Below are 15,266 nucleotides of genomic sequence, written 5' to 3'. Positions count from 1 at the left end.
CTTCCTGTCCTCGCAAGAATGTCTCTGGTGGTAAATTGGATACGTGGTGGTATCTTCGTCCGTCTGTTAGACTGGATCCGTCGTCCGTCCTTTCCTAGCCCACGTTACAGCGGCCGCTGCTAACTCAACGGCTAGGAAGTAGCACTTCTGTAGTGAATAAGCTCAAAGTTCATACCAGTTCATACCAGAGCTCACGCCGAGGTTGGCTTAGTTCTGTCCTTGACATGTGTGTCCTTCTAACGTAGAGGCTGCAGACCTCCCGTACTGGAACAACGTGGTTATCTTTTCGTCAAAGGCTTATATAGTGGAGAGGGGGAGGGAGGTGTTTCATCGTTTATAACCCCTGTCTCTTCACAGGGTTGGGCCACTGATGGAGCAGGGCACTTTCCTTATGAAACCCCAATTCTCTCATTTGGAAGCTAAAATTACATTTCATCTCCTAACAAACATTTTCAATATCAAACATTTCAATTGCATAACGATTCCATGTGACTCTGATAACTAGAGGGCGTATACTTTCTCAGGTACAGTTTATGTCGTCCTGTCATCAATCATAATGTCTCAGATGACAACTGAAATGAAATCCATACTCATTACGTTATCAAGCATATTTCCAACTGGTTTTATTAACAAAATATGGTTCCTTTTCCCCATTTGTTTGATGTTCCCAGACTCTCTATATTTAACACAGGCTATTCAAGTCCTTCAGTAGACTCAGAGAGGGGAAGGGAGAAAGGTATTTATGGGGGGGGGGGGTCATAAACCTTACCCACAGGCCAACGTCATGACATCTGATAGGTGACTCCAATCCTTCAGCCTGATCTAGGCTCTGCCAGTAGTCCTGCGGCCACATCTGGACCAAGCTGGAAAAACACCCAAATAAATCAGGCTACTAAGCACAGCAGTTTATTTGAAATCTTAGGAGAAAAAAAACACTTGTGTGTGGATTTTAAGACACTCACTCAATGGGGGAATATCTCTCACTGCAAACAGTACACTGTCATACAGTACTATAAGGGTCAAGCCTACAATTTACACAAAGATAAAGCAAAAGATTTCAGAGACTGGTGGTACCTACCTGTCATTGGTGTGTCGGTCCTGACGGTCTCTAAATCCTGGGCTGGGTAGAGGACATCCCCAATGAGAATTATTGGCCAGCTTAGTCTGGGGGGGCGGGCTCTTCTCTGGGTCTTTCCTATAAGCCCGTTTAGCTGCCAGTCTGGTATTCTCCTGGTCACAGACATAGCACTCAAAGCCGTTGAGGTAGTTGGGTTTGCTCATGTCTTTCACGCCCCACGCCCTGAGCCTCTAACAGGCTGGTAACGTGGCTCGGCTTCTTAAACTAACTACTTAACGTACTCTTCATCGTTCTCATCCAGCGCCTTGAGGAACTTGGCTAGGTCCTGAGGTGATGGGAAGTCATTGATAAGGATGACAGAGCGGTGGTTGGGCATCCAGTCGGCTGCTGACGAGGAGCCGCGGTAGACTGGTACACAGCCCTGGTGGAGAGGGCGCCATAGCTTCTCTGTCATGTAGTGCTGGAGGAAATCAAATTGTAACTTTATTTAAAGTGAATTTAAAATTCATTCTTTACAACAATGAAATGAAAGAGACGAAAACAATGAAATGCAATATGCTATGAAAGTAAGCAGGAAGTGACTACCCCCTCACCCTTGTAGTTTTTTACATTCTTTTACATTTTGCTCAAATTCTCAGTGCGATAGTCTTCACCCGGTAGAAGTAAATTCATCACAAACAAATATAATTGTTTATGTACACTCCCCTCCATATTTTAAATGTGACTCTATACTCCAGCATTTTGTATTAGAGATCAAATGTTTTATATGAGGCAACAGTACAGAATGTCACCTTTTATTTGGCATAATGATGAGGGAGAAAGTTACAGAGGAACAAAGTTCATACCCCCCATAAATGCTAACCTCTCACCTTTATCAATAACAGGGGAGGTTTATCACGTTTCAGATGAGACCCAGATGCAGACAACGTCCAAGTAACAACAGTTTATTAATCCAACAGGGGCAGGCAAAATACAGGTCAAGGGCAGGCAGAGGTCAGTAATCCAGATAGGTTGGGCAAAGGTACAGGACGGGGCAGGCAGAAAGGTCAAAACCGGGAAAACTAGAAACCAGGCACAATCGAGAGACAGGAACAGAGGCAAACCCACTGGTAGGCTTGACAAAACAAAACAAACTGGCAACAGACAAACAGAGAACACAGGTATAAATACACAGGGGATAATGGGGAAGATGGGCGACACCTGGAGGGAGGTGGAGACAATCACAAAGACAGGTGAACCAGATCAGGGTGTGACAAGGTTATCATTTTTTGGGGGGTATGATCTTTCCTCCTCTGTAACTTTTTCACTCATCATTATTCACAATGAATTCACGATTATCCATAATCATGGTAGCATCCACATGAATGTTATAGTGTTAAGAAACATCTTCTATTCTTAATTAAAATAAAAGTGACTCCAAAATGGCACAGTACATTATTCACCATTCAATTCCTATTGTATAAGAGATGAATCAAATAACAAAACACAAAGGATGTCTAAAACAATGATAAAATCATTAATTGAAGGTCAAGCTAAAAAAAACTCTACTTTTTATCTTGATGTTCAATTAACACTATTAAATTAATGTGGATGCTACCATGATTATGGATAATCATGAATGAATTTCGCTCTCTTTTTATTTAGGCCTAAAAAAACGTAATTGTGTATTTTTTTCCAGCACTCCCGTGCTACTCCTCCCTCTCCTCTCAATCTCTTACCTGACACAGGCTGTTCTCCAGGGCCAGGTAGAAATTGTAGCATGCAGTGAAGGTCATAAAGCCGGCTTCCTCTCCTGTGGCCGTGCTTGTGTATCCTCCAGGTACTGGACGTTATTTAGCCATGTATTATACCCCACCAGTCCAGGGTAATTCAGTCGGTAGAGCGTTGGACTAGTAAGGTTGCAATATTGAATCCCCGAGCCGACAGGGTAAAAATCTGTCGTTCTGCCCCTGAACAAGGCAGTTAACCCACTGTTTCTAAGCCGTCACTGAAAATCTGAATTTGTTCTTTAACTGACTTGCCTAGTAGGTCTATACGTGCTTTATTTCAAAGGGATATTGTATCCATTCCTTATGTCACAAGTTACGGGAATACATTGGTCACTAATATCTGTTGGAAAAAAGTCTGGTTATTTCCACACAAATACTTGCTTGTTAACAAGGTCAAAGAGGTCTCTTTCAGAATGATCCATAAGTATTACCCTGCCAATCATTACCTGAAGAAACTCAAAAAAGACATTAACATTGACTGTACTTTTTGTGTTGAGCATCCAGAAACAGTTTCACATTTATTTTGGCATTGTCTACATGTAAAACAATTATGGAAAGATATTCACAGTTTTATAATTGTTAATATTCTTGATGACTTTTGTTTTTTTATGGGAGAATGTGCTGCTCGGGTTTCCTTAACCATAATAAAGATCAAGAAAAACAATTTGACCTTATAAATCTAATTGTGCTAATGGAAAAATTGAATATTCATAAATGTAAATTCACTAATAGAAAACCACCCTTCTGTGTTTTCTAGAAGGAACTCGAGCAATACATTAAGACCATTATACATTATTTTAATAAGAAAGCTGTTAAAACAATCAATATGTGTGCATCTTTTAAGGTCTTTGTATAATCTGTCATTTGTTGTACCCTCTAGCATATGTTATCATTGTCTGTTTGTATACTTCTTGTATGTATACTGATTTTTCTCAAATAAAAAATAAATAATAAAAAAAACTGACTTGCCTAGTTAAATAAAGGTAAAATAAATAAAAAAGCTCTTGCTGCATTACTACCATCTACAGTTCTGGAGTGGAATCACACACTGACTGTGCAATTTCACATTATTTTCTTCAACGATAAAACGTTAAAAAATGTTTTTATTTAAATAGAGAATATATACAGTCAAAGCAGGACTATTTGAACATGTCGAAGTATCCAGACTCACAGAGCATGGACCAAATCTGACAGCAAAATAAATAGATGGACCAGGGATGGGTGGATCACCGCGGGCTTTAGGACCAAGCGTCGCGACTGGACTCAGGGCTGTATTCATTACGCCAATTCTGTTGCAAAACGTTTCTATAACGGAGGCCAACGGAATGAAACGGGGCGCGACCTACCTTGAATTTGTCCAAAATATAATCTCGGGTTTGTTGCAAAATGCAACTGTTTGCAACCGTTTGGACTAATTATTACCCCGGACTGGAAAATGGGATGCGCCTCAACAAGCAAGTGTTCACAATACGTCAAATCTCAGATGCAAACCTGGGCAAGCTACGATTTATAACACGGTACAAAATGAGGTAACGAAAACGATTTTACGCCTTAAATTAATGCAGTCACATGTAGTAATATTGAATATGGTGCGTGTTTGCTCAAACCGGTCTATTTCTTCGTAGTTTAGTTTAATAATTCAGAACAATTGATGTCAACAACACAACCCATCCCAGTGGATAGCTAGCTAACGGTAACAGGCTAGCTGGCTAGGCTAGCTGGCTACTGTTTGGCATTTTGTTATCATCATCATCGCCATTTCATTTGCCAGCTATTCATCTCTATATCTAGCTAAATGTCCTGTGTAATATCTAGCTGCATTTACGAAATGGGAACCCTCAGATTTCATTCTCTACAATAAAATTGCATCAGAACAACACTATAACGTTAATAGGTACAGTAGTTGGGGTTACCTACTCATCAATTCGGTGATTCTCATGAAACCAGTTTTAGTAAATGGCAGTAGCAAATTGAGTTATTTTGTTACAGATGCATCATGGTTTTCTATCATTCTGCAGACTAAGATGCCTATATGACACAGTGTCGAAAGTAAAAGTATAAATCATTTCAATTTCCCTATATTAAACAAAGCAGACGGCGTCATTTTCTTATTTACGGATAACCAGGGGCACACTCCAACATAAATTATATATATATTTTAACGTTAATATAAGTTTACATTAAACTATAATATTTATTATATAAAAACACTCATTACCATAACACTTTTTCAAGTTGCTGGAAAAAAATATATTAAAAAAGATCTTTATTAAAATAGTGTTATTCACCCATGATACATCATCTAGACTAGAGGAGCAGTCTTTATCTGAGTTTATATACCTTCACAATGAGGATCGTATTCTCAAACACCCTCTCTACAACACTTAACTTTCTCATTACCGAAATGACTAAAATGCTGAAATTGGGATAAAGAACATTACCTTATCAACATGGAGGCATGAATGGGCTTTACTGATGTGGTCAATTGTTTGCTGATTCATAATGGCAGTCTCCTATTACTTGCAGATTGAGCTAAGGGCCCTTCTTGTTATTTTGCTGCTGCTCTTTAATTATTTGTTACTTTTTCATTTTTAGATATTTTTCTTAAAACTGCATTGTTGGCTTGTAAGTAAGTAAGTAAGCATTTCACTGTAAGGTCTACACCTGTTTGTATTCAGCATTTCACTGTAAGGTCTACACCAGTTTGTATTCGGCGCATGTGACACATACAATTTTATTTGATTACCAAACACACATTTCTCATTACCGCATCATTTCTAGGTGAGATTTTTAATTTCGGTAATAATAATAATAAACTCATTCTAATGTATAATCAATGGGTGTGCTGTGCTGGTAGCTTTCATTATTTAATAGGACCACTGCTTACACCTATTGTATGGATTATTTGTAAAACAGCTATTTGATTAGGTAGGGGGTAGTCAAGAAATATAGGTTTAAACCCCATTTCATTTACTTACAATCTGGAGTTTGTTTTTCAGCAAAGAGAAACTGCCTCTTTTACGCTACTGCTACTCTCTGTTTATCATATATGCATAGTCACTTTAACCATATCTACATGTACATACTACCTCAATCAGCCTGACTAACCGGTGTCTGTATGTAGCCTCGCTACTGTATATAGCCTGTCTTTTTACTGTTGTTTTATTTCTTTACTTACCTATTGTTCACCTAATACCTTTTTTGCACTATTGGTTAGAGCCGGTAAGTCAGCATTTCACTGTAAGGTCTACAACTGTTGTATTCAGCGCACTTGACAAATACACTTTGATTTGATTTGGTTATTCCCCATGTTGACAACTGTACCTGTTTTAGCACTTACTTATACTGTTGTTTGATATCCCAAGACAGTTTTTGGTCCATATCTTACGTATTTAGATACTTTAGGCATATCATGTTATGCCATCCCATTCAATTTACAAATACATCTAACGAACCACACACATCCGTGTACTTATACAGCAATATTACCTGTAAAGACCTTGGAAATGTTACATTTAAGTCACTTTTTTTAATGCTCAAGTCCATTTTTGACTTTTGAAGATACATGCACATAATTACAGTCCTTATACTTAGGCTAAAATAAGGGGTATTTTAGTCAATTGCATTTTGATCAGTGATTTTAGTTTTATGCAAATCATTTAGGATTATCAACTGACACAGTTTGATGTTATTGGGTTACTGAATCTCTAATAGAGCTCAGTACAGGTTTTCAATGGCAAACTATAAAGCACTCATTAACGAAACCTGCTTATCATTTCCTTATTGCGCCGATATTTAGGAAAATAATCAAATCTATACTTTAGTAATTTTGGCTTAATCTGATTAGTGTGCCTTTTTGTTCTTTATACAAATATGTGTACATAAACAACAACATGTATACACAAGTAATTATGATAAAAGCAAGATTCAGAAAATGGTTTGTGTTGCGGTAATGAGTTATTGCTAAATAAATGTTAATACATTTTTTCATATTTTTTTCAGTGTCATGGCCTTTTTATTAGGTGAGGAATGTAAAACATTTTTTTTATATATATATTACAAATTGATTTGTTTAGCTTTTTTGCACTTGGACATAAACTATTGTGGTAATGAGAATTTTTGCGTTGGTAATTGTGGTAAAATGCATAATATATGAACAATAAACATAACAATAATTATGAAATAGATTAGTACAGATCCTAATATTAGTGATCCAAGAGGAATTGTTGTGGAAAATGTTTATTTTTCTTTTTTGTCATGTTTCGTGAGAATCACCCAATGAAACACCTTTTGACAGCAAGCTTGTGCAGTCATGAAGCAGCGCAGGCTCAGTATCGGGTGTTCCTGAGTCAGTCGTGGGCTTATCTTCCTGACTCATCGTTGTTGTTATGTACGTCTCTGGTAGTGAAGAGTACATTCTGAGTTAGCTAACTATCTATTCTTGGGATCTCTCATCCACATTTCAGATATGTGGCATAATAAGAAGCAGTTTATTAAAGCTGTATTGTTATTCAAGAACCATGTCACTTGCAGCATGAATACGTATTTCACCCATGTGATTTTCAACCATACTGTACACGGCTTCAGGGTTGCTTCCTGTCTCTACATTGTTATCAACAACATGGGCATTGTGATGTACAGCAGAGTAACTTTAGTACATTTTACGACTTGCCAATCTCCAGCTCAACCAATCCCTGGGTTTGTTAGAGGGGGAGTTTCTCTGGGTCATTCACCCCATCAGGTGTCCTGAAGGACAACCACCCCGGTGATCTTACACATCTCTTGACCCAGCACATCTCATACAGGAGGGGCATCACTTGCAAATAGCTCCAGATACAGTGTGAGCAGAGATTGTTGTTGTATCAGTATTGTTGTTACCATTTTTAAGGCTGCTGCTATTTTAGTTTGTCAGTTTTAGTAACCACTCTCTCTTGTTCTGTCTCTAGCTACTCTCTCTCTCTCCACTGCTCCTCCTCCTGGTGAAAGACAGCCACTTGATGTTGTTCTGTCTCTAGCTACTCTCTCTCTCCACTGCTCCTCCTCCTGGTGAAAGACAGCCACTTGATGTTGTTCTGTCTCTAGCTACTCTCTCTCCACTGCTCCTCCTCCTGGTGAAAGACAGCCACTTGATGTTGTTCTGTCTCTAGCTACTCTCTCTCCACTTCTCCTCCTGGTGAAAGACAGCCACTTGATGTTGTTCTGTCTCTAGCTACTCTCTCTCTCCACTTCTCCTCCTGGTGAAAGACAGCCACGGTCTGTCTAGGCCTAAGTTGTGTTGCTCATTGTCAGTGTCTACCAGCATGTATCTCTCAGGTTGCTGTTAGGTCTTCGGCTTTTCATGAACACAAAGCCAATGCTTGTCAATGAGTGTGGTCTGTGATTTTATATAGATTTTAATGCTGCTGTTAACTGAAAGGTGCAAGATGGTGCCGATAGACAGGGTCGTCCTATTCCTAGCTCTTTGTCAACTTTGCAGTATTTCGTTTTTTTTGTGTTATTTCTTTATATTAATTGTTCAGAATGTTTCTTGCATTATTACTTACAGTTAAAAATACGTTTTGGATATTAGATCAGCGGTCACTCACCAACATTTCGACCAGAAATGAGACTTTCATGAATTGGATCCTTTGTTTGTACCCCCAGAAGCATTTCCACTCATCCCAGGGGCTGCTCCAAAACGCCGCCGATGGAGAAGAGGAATTGGGAGTGGGCATTTAGTCTGACTCAGGAGGCGTGCATACCATCCACCGCTTCCGAGTATATTACTCTCAAATGTTCAGTCCCTGGACAATAAAGTAGACGAACTCAGGGCGAGGATCTCCTTCTGGAGAGAGATCAGGGACTGTAACATAATCATGGTTCTCTGCAGATATATTGTCCCCATCCATACAGCCAGCAGGGTTCTCTGTGCATTGCGCAGACAGGAAGAAAGAACTCTCCGGAAAAAAGAAAGGCAGAGGTGTATGTTTCATGATTTAAGTACTCATGGTGTGATTGTGGTAGCGTACAGGAATTAAAGTCTTTTGTTCTCCCGATCTGGAATACCTCACTATCAAATGCCGACCGAATTACCTCCTGAGAGAATTCACTTCGGTCATCGTCTAGGCCGTGTATATTCCCCCTCAAGCTGACACTGTGATGGCTCTCGAGGAACTACACTGGACTTTGTGCAAACTGGAACCGCATATCCTTAGGCCGAATGTATTGTAGCTGGGGACTTTAATAACGCAAATCCTAAGGAAAGCCAACGTTTTATAAACACATCGCCTGCGCTACTCGCTCATCAAGAATTATTGACCATTGTTTCTCCCCCCTTCCAGGATGGCTCCAAGGCCCTCCATCCGCCCGCCCTTCGTCAAATCAGATCACGCCTCCCTTCCTATAGGCAGAAATTGAAACAGGAAGTACCCGTTGTAAGGACTGTTCAATGTTGGTCTGACCAATCGGAATCTATACTTCAAGATTGTTTTGATCATGTGGACTAGGATATGTTCCGGGTTCTCTCTGAGAATATCATTGATTTATTCACTGACTCGGTGACTGAATTCATCAGGAAGTGCATAGAGGATGTTGTTCCCACTGATGACATGAGAAAGAGATTTAAGCGTGTTAACCCTTGCAAGGCTGCTGGCCCAGACCAGCTGGCTGGAATGTTTATGGACATATTAAAACTATCCCAGTCCCTTATCCCCACTCTCTTCAAGATGTCCACCATTGTTTCTGTACCCACAAAGGCGAAGGTAACTGAACTAAATCAGTGGTTCCCAAACTGTGGGGTGCGCCCCTTAGAGGGGACGTGAGGGGTCGGTCGGTGGGGGGGGGTTGCAGGTTTTTTAAAGGAACTTAAACTTACTCTTAAGTTGTAATAGTAGAATGCGTAAGGTGCAATTTCGAAATGGGTTAGTGCAGCATCAGTTCCTCTTGTCATGTCAGTCATTACATACAGTTGAAGTCGGAAGTTTACATACACTTAGGTTGGAGTCATTAAAACTCGTTTTTCAACCACTCCACACATTTTTTGTAAACAAACTATAGTTTTGGAAAGTCGGTTAGGACATCTACTGTGTGCATGACACAAGTCATTTTTTCAACAATTGTTTACAGACAGATTATTTCACTTATAGTTCACTATCACAATTCCAGTGGGTCAGAAGTTTACATACACTAAGTTGACTGTGCTTTTAAACAGCTTGGAAAATTCCAGAAAATTATGTCATGGCTTTAGAAGCTTCTGATAGGCTAATTGACACCATTTGAGTCAGTTGGACATGTACCTGTGGATGTATTTCAAGGCCTACCTTCAAACTCAGTGCCTCTTTGCTTGACATCATGGGAAAATCAAAAGAAATCAGCCAAGACCTCAGAAAAAAAATTGTAGACCTCCACCAGTCTGGTTCATCCTTGGGAGCAATTCCCAAACGCCTGAAGGTACCACGTTCATCTGTACAAACAATAGTACGCAAGTATAAACACCATGGGACCACACAGCCGTCATACCGCTCAGGAAGGAGATGCGTTCTGTCTCCTGGAGATGAACGTACTTTGGTGCGAAAAGTGCAAATCAATCCCAGAACAGCAGCAAAGGACCTTGTGAAGATGCTGGAGGAAACAGCTACAAAAGTATCTATATCCACAGTAAAACGAGTCCTATATCGACATAACCTGAAAGGCCTATCAGCAAGGAAGAAGCCACTGCTCCAAAAGGGCAGGGTACTGGGCGGAGGCCAGCTAGTGATTTACTATTTAACAGTCTGATGTCTTGGAGATAAGCAGTTTTTCAGTCTCTTGGTCCCAGCTTTGATGCGCCTGTACAGTCTCCACCTGGTAGATGGTAGCGGGGTGAACAGGCTGTGGATTGGGTGGCTGAGGTCCTTGATCTTCTTGGCCTTCCTGTGACACCGGGTAATGTAGATGTCCTGGAGGGTAGGCAGTGTGCCCCCGGTGATGTGTTGGGCTGACCGCACCACCCTCTGGAGAGCCATGAGGTTGCAGACGGTGCCGTTGCCATACCAGGCGGTGATACAGCCTGACAGAATGCTGTCAATGGTGCATCTGAATTTCTTCAGACTCCTAAGGTTGAAGAGGCGCTGTTGCGCCTTCTTCACCAAACTGTCTGTTTGGATAGACCATTTCAGGTTGCCAGTGATTTGCACACTGAGGAACTTGAAGCTTCTCACCCTCTCCACCTCGGTCCCATCGCGTCCACTGCAGTCCCGTGGATAGGGGCGTGCTCCCTCTGCTGTCTCCTGAAGTCCACGATCAGCTCGTTGACCTGGACATTGCTGACAAGTTGTATAAATAAGTCTCTAAGATACAGTTGGAAGTTTACATACACCTTAGCCAAATACATTAAAACTCAGTTTTTCACAATTCCTGACATTTAATCCTAGTAAAAATTCCCTGTTTTAGGTCAGTTAGGATCACCATTTTATTTTAAGAATTAAATGTCAGAATAATAGTAGAGTGATTTATTTCAGCTTTTATTTCTTTTATCACATTCCCAGTGGGTCAGAAGTTTACATGCACTCAATTAGTATTTGTTAGCATTGCCTTTTAAATTGTTTAACTTGGGTCAAACGTTTTGGGTAGCCTTCCACAAGCTTCCCACAATAAGTTGAGTGAATTTTGGCCCATCCCCCCTGACAGAGCTGGTATAACTGAGTCAGGTTTGTAGGCCTCCTTGGTTGCACATGCTTTTGTGCACAATGTAGATGTCCTAACCGACTTGCCAAAACTATAGTTTGTTAACAAGACATTTGTGGAGTGGTTGAAAAATGAGTTTTAATGACTCCAACCTAAGTGTATGTAAACTTCCGACTTCAACTGTATATTCCGGACTCTGACATTCTAATATTTATATTTTTGTTAATGATTTTCTTAATTTTTGGGGGGATTTGCATGATTTATATTGTTAGGTATTACTGCACTGTTGGAGCTAGGAACATAAGCATTTCTCTACACTCGTGATAATCTGCCAAATATATGTACGTGACCAATAACATTTGATTTGATAGCTTTTTAAAAAAAATCTCTGCTCATCTTTCAGGTTGCATTGACCCTGATAGTACTAGCCCAGTAGCCTAGCATCGAGGTGGAGGCTGGGTCACAGTGGTCAGTAACCCAGCTAGGAGGCTCGGCTCCAGGCTAGCCAGCCTGCCAGCGGAGGGAGGGGGCCTTGCCACGGAACGGCCTGGTGAGCTGCGGAGACTAGCAGCGGCGGGGGGGTGTGATGAGCGGGAAGAGCCTGCTGTTAAAGGTGATCCTGCTGGGGGACGGTGGCGTGGGGAAGTCTTCCTTAATGAACCGCTACGTCACGGACCGCTTCGACGCCCAGTCCTTCCACACCATCGGGGTGGAGTTCCTCAACAGAGACCTGGAGGTCAGATTAGAGCCCTTTCTGAATTAATATTTTCTTCATTTGTGGCATTATATCCCCTTGCCTTCTTCTCAAAATGTAAAATGAGGGGAGGGACCTTGGGCCTTCTCCAATAAGATTGAGGAGGCGGCGAGGAGATCGAGCCGAGGTCTGCCTGAAATTGAATAATAATTATTATAATATGTGTCTTGCATCTCAACAAACCACAGCATCCGCACGTGAGTGCAAAAATACATAAGTACATGCAGTAATTACAGCAGACAACACGTGGATACAGTTCGTAATTCGGTTTGTAAATTCAAATTCCTGGGGGGCAGGTTGAACAATTATTTGTTCTGTTCTCTATGTAGTGCAGTGAATTACTTTTTGACCCCACAAAATGTGTTTTATAAAGGTATTGTTTTGCTGTACTACTGTCATTGATTATTGTGTCTACTGTTTTATATCTTCATGGTGGCTGTGTATATTATGTACAAATCTAATTGTCTTTGGGGGCAATAAAGGTTTCTCTTCGGGATAATTAATGTTTTCATTCACTTCCTCCCTCCAGGTGGACGGGCGCCTGGTGACCCTTCAGATCTGGGACACGGCGGGTCAGGAGCGCTTCAAGTCCCTGAGGACACCTTTCTACCGTGGCGCCGACTGCTGCCTCCTCACCTTCGCTGTAGACGACCTGCACAGCTTCCAGAACCTGGCCAGCTGGAAGAAAGAGTTCATGTGTTACTCTGACGTACGAGACCCAGAGAGGTTCCCCTTCGTTGTCCTGGGCAACAAGGTGGACAAGGAGGAGGGGAAGGAGGTGGGGGAGGACGAGGCTCGGGCCTGGTGCGAGGAGAACGGCTGTTGTCCCTACTTCGAGACCAGTGCTAAGGACGATACTAACGTGGGAGTGGCGTTCGAGGCGGCGGTACGGGAGGTTCTGGCGGCGGAGGATCAGATCGACCACACGCTGTTGAGTAGCACTATCGATCTCCACGGCAACCGTAAAGTACCATGCTCTTCTTGCTGCTGATTGGTTGAAAGGACTGGTTTCTCTCTCCGTCCAGCCTGTAGCATCCTGAGGGCTAGAGAGCTGTTCTGCTCTCCACTGGTCTCTATGGTTACTTACCTGATGCAGGTACAAGCTGCTGAGACTGATGATCGGGTATCAATACAGCTGATAAGAAGAGAATCAGGCTATCAATGCAGCTGATTTTAAAGAGTGTTGGGTTGTCGGTAACAACACATCTGATTTTGAAAGTTTATCAATGCGGTACAATGTAACAGGTACACCATGTTGTTCAACTCGGTCTGCTTTCAGCAGCACAAGACTGCTCTCTACATCCAGCCAGCTAGCTTCATGTACCTGCCCTGTGTAATGTTTTCAGCATATAGGCCTAGCCCTCTTACAGAACAGTCATTTTAATCTGATTATATTCATGTGTCCTTTCTTCTCTCCAAGAGCACAGGCTGCTTGTGGCACAGCAACATTCTCACTCATTTCTTTATCTGTCTGCTAAGTCTTCTAAGGTCTACATTTACATTTTAGTCATTTAGCAGACAACTTACAGTAGTGAATGCATACATTTCATATATATATATATTTTTCCCGTACTGGACCCCCGTGGGAATCGAACCCACAACCCTGGCGTTGCAAACACCATGCTCTACCAACTGAGCCACACGGGACCATAGGTACTTTAACCAGAACACGGTTCTATCACACTGTCAGGTCTCATGACAGTGGTTGGCTGACTGACTGGTGCAATATCATTTAATACACTGACATAGACATGGTCTGTTGGCTGACCGGTGGAATATCATTTAATACACTGACATAGACATGGTCTGTTGGCTGACCGGTGGAATATCATTTAATACACTGACATAGACATGGTCTGTTGGCTGACCGGTGGAATATCATTTAATACACTGACATAGACATGGTCTGTTGGCTGACCGGTGGAATATCATTTAATACACTGACATAGACATGGTCTGTTGGCTGACCGGTGGAATATCATTTAATACACTGACATAGACATGGTCTGTTGGCTGACCGGTGGAATATCATTTAATACACTGACATAGACATGGTCTGTTGGCTGACCGGTGGAATATCATTTAATACACTGACATAGACATGGTCTGTTGGCTGACCGGTGGAATATCATTTAATACACTGACATAGACATGGTCTGTTGGCTGACCGGTGGAATATCATTTAATACACTGACATAGACATGGTCTGTTGGCTGACCGGTGGAATATCATTTAATACACTGACATAGACATGGTCTGTTGGCTGACCGGTGGAATATCATTTAATACACTGACATGGACGTCTACATGAAGCAGGACTTTATCCAGTCACACATCTTGTTTAAGAACTGACAACATTGATTGCACACATTACTGTACCAGGACAAATGTTTACTGCACAAAAAGGAATTTGCTTTTATTTGTTTGATTTTCTCCAAAGGGAAAGATGTTTTTGTTCTGTCGTGTCTGTTAACACTGGGTACATATCTATTTGAGGTAGTTTGTATCTATACCAGATGTTACAGTATTTTCTCGTCTTTTAGGCTTTCTATGTCTGTCTGAATTAGAAGTGTTAGGTCTACGTGTGAGAGTTGCAGAGACGCCTGTTTTAATTTCATCCCTTATCTACTACGGTACGTACAGTTGGAAGTCAGAAGTTTACATACACTTAGGTTGGAGTCATTAAAACTTGTTTTTCAACCACTCCACAAATTTCTTGTTAACAAACTTTTACCTACTACGGTACAGACCTTTTTTTGTGAGATCCCTTTCATTTTTTAGTCGGTCTCTCTTGACACCAATGATAGGGATATAATGTTCTTAATCAATAAAGTGTATTCCTTATAGATGGGACATTTATTTTTATTTTTTTGGCTTATGGCAGATCCCTTTTTCTTTTCAGAAGTGAATTTATGTTCTGATATTTACTGTGGGTTTTCTACCATGTACAGTGGCTTGCGAAAGTATTCACCCCCTTGGCATTTTTCCTATTTTGTTGCCTTGGAATTAAAATTGATTTTTT

General features: G+C 41.2%; 2 protein-coding genes across 2 annotated transcripts; one reads left to right on the top strand and one right to left on the bottom strand.

The window, feature by feature from the left end:
- Positions 1 to 1,086: 1,086 nt before the first annotated feature.
- LOC106604245 (alpha-(1,3)-fucosyltransferase 11-like) lies at positions 1,087 to 4,161 on the bottom strand. The gene is made up of 2 exons (XM_014198710.2): positions 2,797 to 4,161; positions 1,087 to 1,538 (listed from the first exon to the last, which is right to left on the bottom strand). Exons 1-2 carry the CDS (start codon positions 2,851 to 2,853, stop codon positions 1,347 to 1,349), a joined length of 249 nt encoding a protein of 82 aa, XP_014054185.1. The 5' UTR covers positions 2,854 to 4,161; the 3' UTR covers positions 1,087 to 1,346.
- LOC106604244 (ras-related protein Rab-9B) lies at positions 4,148 to 14,971 on the top strand. The gene is made up of 3 exons (XM_014198709.2): positions 4,148 to 4,376; positions 11,894 to 12,226; positions 12,774 to 14,971. Exons 2-3 carry the CDS (start codon positions 12,077 to 12,079, stop codon positions 13,233 to 13,235), a joined length of 612 nt encoding a protein of 203 aa, XP_014054184.1. The 5' UTR covers positions 4,148 to 4,376; positions 11,894 to 12,076; the 3' UTR covers positions 13,236 to 14,971.
- Positions 14,972 to 15,266: the final 295 nt, after the last annotated feature.

This window comes from Salmo salar, chromosome ssa05 (assembly GCF_905237065.1).
Source record: "Salmo salar chromosome ssa05, Ssal_v3.1, whole genome shotgun sequence".
Classification (NCBI taxonomy): Eukaryota; Metazoa; Chordata; class Actinopteri; order Salmoniformes; family Salmonidae; genus Salmo; species Salmo salar.
Note: the sequence above shows the minus strand (reverse complement) of the source record. Positions and strands in the feature narration are given on the sequence as shown.